Here is a 6998-nt window from a genome sequence, read left to right as displayed (position 1 = left end):
GCAACTACCATCGCTCAGGCTAGGGTTAAACAACTTCGCAGTCACACCACACATCCCAGTCGCTGCCGGCTACGGCAATCATTCTCGCGATATGGCCTCATAGCAGGCAGATTTTCACCTGTCAACGAAAGAAGCGTAGCTGGAGTTTCTTCCGCCACTTCTTCTCCCAGCGCTAACGCTTTCCGAAGTGGTAGTAATATTAGATGCATAAGGGCTAATAATAATCAGGAAACAGCAACCGACCAAGCCGAGGTTCGGCCCCCTCGGGCACCCTTGAATCGGAATGCTAAACGCGTATCGAGTGACAGCCCAAGCCGAGGTCCCCTCTCGGGGTCCCTTGAGCCCCGTCACTCCATGGAGCGTCCACCGAAGCGACCTAAGAGCTCGGCGGCCTCCCAATCCGGTAATAATAACGAAGTAACGGCCCGAGCCGAGGTTCCTGAGGGAGCCCTCGAGCTTAGTTACTCTTAAACGAGGTTTAGGCTAAGTGCCATCTGCGCTCGGCCACCTCAAGCCCGGTGAAGCTGTAAATGCCTCCTCAAGGCAAACAGTGGCAATCAGTCACAAAAAAAAAAAAAAAAGCAGAAATATCTTCTTTCTATGCGTCTTTGTTGATTAAAAGTAAGCAACGTATTATCAAATGCGGATATCTATGGGATCCGACGGTTTCGTTATTTCGGTGATTTTAGGTAGTCGCTCATTTGCTTCCTTCATCATCAGCTCACTATACATCCCCACTGAGGGACTCGGAACCTGCCCTAAGTTAGGGGTAACTAGGCTATAGTTAACCTCGACGGTCCAGAGCGGGTTGACTTCATACATATCTTAGAATTTCTGCTCAGATATGTGCAGGTTGTATCACGATTTTTTTCTTCACCGTTAGAACCTTAAGTGATTGTATATATGTAAATCGAATATCCTAAAACACATTGGTTCACGGCAGGATTCGAACCCAGGGCCTACTGAGTTAAGTGCTTAACCCCTGAGCCACAGATGCTTCCTTACGATATAAAAAATATGTAAAATTCTGACTGGATTTGCGCCTATTAATTCATTATTACTTTTTAACTCAGTAAGCATTACTTTTGTATGCATTATACTTATCTTTTTATTTATAATCCGCATTTTACCTACCTTATTACCCGGTAACAGATTTACGACAACTGTTAATCACTTGAGTATGATTAATTTTGTCATTAATGATTATAAATTGCTACATAAAACTAAATGGATTAGAAGCTCAAAAGGTGTATCTGAATAAACCTAAATGGATTATAGGCCTGAGAAACATGTAATAAAAGAAGAGCGACTTAACAAAAACCTATAAATCATATTTCGGCATTTTTTATGATGCCAATTGGTTGTTCTCTTTTTCTCTCACTTGTTCTCTCTCTTTTTCACAGAAAACAAATGAAATTTATCGGTTTTTGTTCTGACGCTTCTAAAATGATATGATTGTTTATACCTATAAATCGTATAGATATTGTCTTAGGATCCTTACACAATATACCTCCCCTCCTTCGTCAAATCCACATCTCCTTTCTTCTTTATTAGAAAAGGGTGGGAAGAAAAGGAGGAGGAAAGAGAAGGGGGACTAAAACTAGGCCTACACTTTAGTCGAAACGCGCGAGTTGTTTCCACTTAACGCGTGTTTTCTTTGTGGTCGGGGTATTGCACAACGCGAGCTGGCCAATTCGTACAACAGATGTTGTTGCTGGCCTCTACCACTGTTAATATATGGTGCTATGACTAAAATGTACAGTCATGTTTGTTGGCGGTGTTCCATATTTAAACTAATATTCTATTGTACAGTCAGCGTCATATAGATCGTCACAGACAAGATATGCAAATATATAGGTACATCAAAAGTAATCAATTATATCGGTACAACAAAAGTCCTCAAAATAATAGATACATTCACCCTGCTCAAATACATCGGTACATACACAGCGTCAAATATATGAGTACATGCAAGATGCTCATAAATATCGTAGCAGCCACAGCGTCATATGTAACGAAGCAGTCAAGGTGCGCAAAAATATCGGTACATTTGACAAAATTGAACTCTATCGTTATATACTTGTGATACAATTTGGAATAAAATACTTCTGTTACATTCATTTGACACTTTGTATTAACATTATAGGTTGTCCGGAAAGTTTGTTCTGATTTTCGATATAAAGTTTACAATAGACTGTAGCTGAAGTGGATTCATATTCGGATTTCCACCATTATCAAACGTCACAAAAATTTCTATATTGTGAATAATTTCATTTCATTGGTTGAGATAAAAACTAATTTTTAAAATTTTATCCAATAATAAAAGACGTTTTAGGTATAGAGTCGTACCAATATAATTTAAAAACATTTCCAAAAATTTAAGAGAACAGGGTTTCAATTTTCCTTATAAAGCGGCACGAACTTACTGGGCAACCCAATATTTTTCTTCTCCTGTCATAACGCTTAAATATAAAAGTTTGTCACGCCGAATATGACAGATATTTTACGTATTAACTAATATCAAATTTTGCCTTGTCACAATATATATAATACTAGTTTGGCGCAGTATTCTAGTATGTTTGCCGTAATATGTAAGTTTACCGGTTCGAATCTCAGGCTACGTTTTTTTCATTTTATCAATCACGGGGTTATTTTTTATAACCAGTAAAAATTTGGTAATGTAAAATTTTGCTCGACAATTTTTTTTTATAATTTTCGCTGTCGGGTAGAAAGAAATTTAAATAAAGTTAACAACAATTAGGTCCGACCATCGCGGGTGAAGTGAGTGGGCGGAGCGTGGATTGTCTTTGCGGGTTTTAAGAATGGTACGCGCGGAAACTATACGTACAAGTGTTATCTACATATGTGTGCGCGCCCACGCACACTGGAATGTTTATTGCAATCGACCAAAAATTTGATGTAGTTTGGATATTGACATTCAGTTTTTTTTTCTTTGTTTCTTAAATTTAATCAGTATCAGTAAAAGGTAAAAGTAAAAGTGTTATTTTTACCGGTACAAGTTTAACAAACATGAGTAATAAACAAATTACATCCCAATAGCATCGCTTTATCTCCTTCATTTTTGTTTGAAATAGAAAAGTACTTTAACGGTCAAACTCATTAGTCCAAGGCAATATCAAAAAGTACCTAATAACTACGGCGATAGAGTTTAATTACATGTGCTTCGATATTAAAATTAAAAAGTTTAAATATCAAAAAAAAATAGTGGCTTGGGATTTGAACCGCCGACCTTACGTACCAACGGCGGCGAACGGTAAGGCCACGAGACCAAACTAGCATATATGATGACAAACTTAAATTTGATGTTGGTTTTATCTACCTAATATCTGTCATCCGCGTCGAACACTTTTAGTAAATTTTGAAAAATGGTTTGATGCAAAGTGTCAAATGAATGTAACAGAAGTAGTTTATTTCAAATTGTATCACAAGTATATAGAGATAGAGTTCAATTTTGTCAAATGTACCGATATTTTTGCGCACCTTGACTGCTTCGTTACTTATGACGCTGTGGCTGCTACGATATTTATGAGCATCTTGCATGTACTCATATATTTGACGCTGTGTATGTACCGATGTTTTTGAGCAGGGTGAATGTATCTATTATTTTGAGGACTTTTGTTGTACCGATATAATTGATTACTTTTGGTGTACCTATATATTTGCATATCTTGTCTGTGACGATCTATATGACGCTGACTGTACAGGCAGGTAAAATTTGGTTTTTATATGATCAATTATCTATAGTACTAATTGTTATGAATCTATAACTCTGGGTTTCCACTGCAGAGATATTAACATAAATTGACATCTCAGACTTAACGAAAGTTTATTGCAATTGCGTTGGGAGAACAAGGCCATTTTTCTAAAACCCGAGTACCGCGGTTGAAGGTGATTGTACATCAACTTTGAACAATTTTTAATATCACAAATCTATATAATACTAATATTATAAAGCAGAGTTTGTTTGTTTGTTTAAACGCGCTAATCTCGGAAACTACTGGTCCGATTTGAAAAATTATTTTTTTGTTGGATAGTTCATTTATAGAGGAAGGCTTTATGCTTTATAACATTACGCTGCGACCAATAGGAGCGAAGCGTCGGTGAAAAATGTTGCAAAAACGGGGTAAATTATAATATTATAAATGGGAATGTTTGAATGTATCTCCAGAACGGCTGTATGGATCTCGCTGAAATTTGGCATAGATGTAGCACATAGCCTGGAAGAACACATAGGCGACTTATATTAGTTTTTTTTAATCCGCGCGGCGAGAGTCGCGGGCGACAGTTAGTATTTTATATCCTTTATCGATTATAAAATGTAAATTCATGCAAAACCAATAAAATATAACAACTATGATAAACATAATCTTACACAAGAAATAGTTTCACTTCTGTGATGTCATAGTTTCCGATTCTAATAAAAAGTAGATATTTTGAATTGATTATATCATATGACTAGCTTTAACTCGCGACTCCGGCTTCGAAAAAAATTTTCTAAAAAAAATGCGCAAAGTGATTCATGTGTTACTTATGACTATGTTCTATATGTATGCCAAGCCAACAATGGAGTTATAGAGTTAATAAGTAAATCAGATGTCTCTGGGAATCGTACACATTTCCGGGATCATAGGAGCCTATGCTTTCTTCCAGACTGTGTTCTACATCTTTACTGTATTTTAAATTATTCAAATTTTCGTGAGACATTATAATAAACTTATATAAAAACGGCTAAACGACGTGCGACGTGCGTGCGTGAAATGATTCGGTGAGCGACGGGCCGCGTCCGCGAAATAATACCAGTCCCACTCACCCTGATGAAGGGCCCCCGATGGTCTCAAAACTAGTAGGTGCCGCCACCGGACGACTATACTGTATTTCATCGAGATTCGTTTAGCCGTTCTAGAGATACCTTCTTTCGCATTTGTAATATTAGTAAGAGCATTGATAGGTGATGTTTTTATGTAAATAGATGGTTTTATATAAGAATTTTAACCATAATTATTATTCATATATTCATCATCTTTTCCAATCATATAATATTAAATCAAAATGTAACAATTAAGCTGCGGCATCGACTGTTTATAAACTGACCGTTCATATTATATTAACTACTAGCTGTCACCTACGGCTCCGTCTGTTCTTCCAGACTATGTTTGACATCTATGCCAAATTACTGCGAGATCTGACAGCCATTCTGGAGATACGTTCTAACAAACATCCATCCATCCTAACCTAACAAACATTCGCATTTATAATATCAGTAAGAAGTAAGATTGGTCTGTTTACTCTAAATAGTTATCGTTTCTTAAAATAATGTACTTTTAAAATACGTAGTTGTAAGTAACAAAATTCAGGACATATTTAAATTTAACTTCTTTCACTTTTTGACAAGTTCACTTTTTAACCTAAATACAATAATCTCACAGACCTTTGTCCGGCTTCAGTCTAAGATTTCACTACATTAGTGGTATTTGATTTCACAACTTGGGCTATTTTTTTTAGCTAAATAATTTTAGCTTCCATTGAAACACTCTGTATATAGTTATTTCGACTTATTTCATTATGTCTAGAATAAGAAATTAAATTTCAGAATATGCTGAATGGAAATGATGCAGTGTTATTAATTAATCTCTATGGGAGTCACTTAGTGTGAGTTTAAAAGTGATTAAGTAACTATTAAATGTTTTTGAGTATTACAGTACTAAGCCAGCGGTAATTAAAACTTTATTGTGATACAGTTAGATGCAACTAGACATCAATCAGAGGTATCATTTACTGTGGGTTTCTGAGACCAACATTTTCAATTACAACATAATATTACCTCTGTTTTGTCAAGAATGACAGGGATGACGATATGGTTAACACAGAGATTTTGAGCTCAGAAACCATCGGTTAGTGCTTCGTTTGCACATTTCATTAAAGATTACTTGAATGTGACTGTAAAGAACATTAGAAATAAAATATATTTTTGTTTATCCAGGCATGGTTGGAGCCCTCGATGTCGTCAAACCGTCAGATAAAGTCGAAGATTACTCGCCCCACATTAACGGAAACCCAGTTTTTACCATCAGCGGTAAGTATCATGTAATTTAATTGCCTTTTAGCTTGATTTACCGTGGTTTTCTGAGACCTAAATCTTCATTCAAAACATATTGTTATGACTTTTGTCAAGGATAATGACGAGGAAGGCGATATGTTTTATATAGAGATTTGGGTCTCAGAAATCACCGGTTACCGGAGAATATTTTAAGTGAGTCAAAAATGCAAAATGGTCATGCGTTTCGCCGTCATGTAGTGTTTTTTATGTGCTGTAAGTCAATTCCATCATGACTAAGCTAAGCTAAAAATCTAAACTAATTTTGAAGGTATTATACGATCGGTAGCTCAGTAGCTGCCGACGTGAAGGCAATTGGGCTGACATGGCCCGAGACCAAACGCAGAGCCCCCAAGATAGAGCGAACTGACGGCGCTCTGTGGACGCCCTCTGCCCCACTACGGGGACATAGGACTTTAACACGTTAGCTGCCATGTTGGATTATGTGTCCGACAAGCCCTACTTCCATTCAACACCTCGCTGTGGCCTGTCGGACGCTTTTTAATCGAATATTCGAATTGTTGTATACAGCGTGACCGGCAAGTCCTCATTAAAATGGTTTTAGATGAAATTTAAAAAAAAAATCGTTTTTCGAAAAGTCATTATGGCATCTAATGTGTTAAGTCAAGTCAAGTCATACGATCGGTACTTTTAACTGTAGTGTTCAAAGGGTACAACCAATTATTAATTTAATTAACTCCTAAATATTAAAGTAGATTTTAACAGTGGTAGAGCCCGCTTTAACGTCTTCGCACGAATCGGCCCGGCTCGCCCGGTGAAATACCACGACCACACAGAAGACAGGCGTGAAGTGGAAGCAATTCCGCGTTTCGTCTGATGAGTGTGCGTCCTGGAGGCCTAATTTAGTCCTCTTTCCCTTCCC

The 6998-nt window shown here is 37.0% G+C and overlaps 1 protein-coding gene across 1 annotated transcript in view; it reads left to right on the top strand.

The window, feature by feature from the left end:
- LOC106123174 (solute carrier family 41 member 1) overlaps positions 1-6998 on the top strand; it is a 39152-nt gene that overhangs the window by 13258 nt on the left and 18896 nt on the right. The window contains exon 2 of the mRNA XM_013319390.1: positions 6002-6094. Coding sequence (XP_013174844.1) covers positions 6004-6094 — 91 coding nt within the window. The 5' untranslated portion in view covers positions 6002-6003. The remainder of the gene's footprint in view (positions 1-6001; positions 6095-6998) is intronic.

Source organism: Papilio xuthus, unplaced genomic scaffold (assembly GCF_000836235.2).
Source record: "Papilio xuthus unplaced genomic scaffold, Pxut_1.1 DF826159.1, whole genome shotgun sequence".
Taxonomy (NCBI): domain Eukaryota; kingdom Metazoa; phylum Arthropoda; class Insecta; order Lepidoptera; family Papilionidae; genus Papilio; species Papilio xuthus.
The sequence above is the reverse complement of the archived record's forward strand: the minus strand, read 5'-3'. Positions and strand labels throughout refer to the sequence as shown.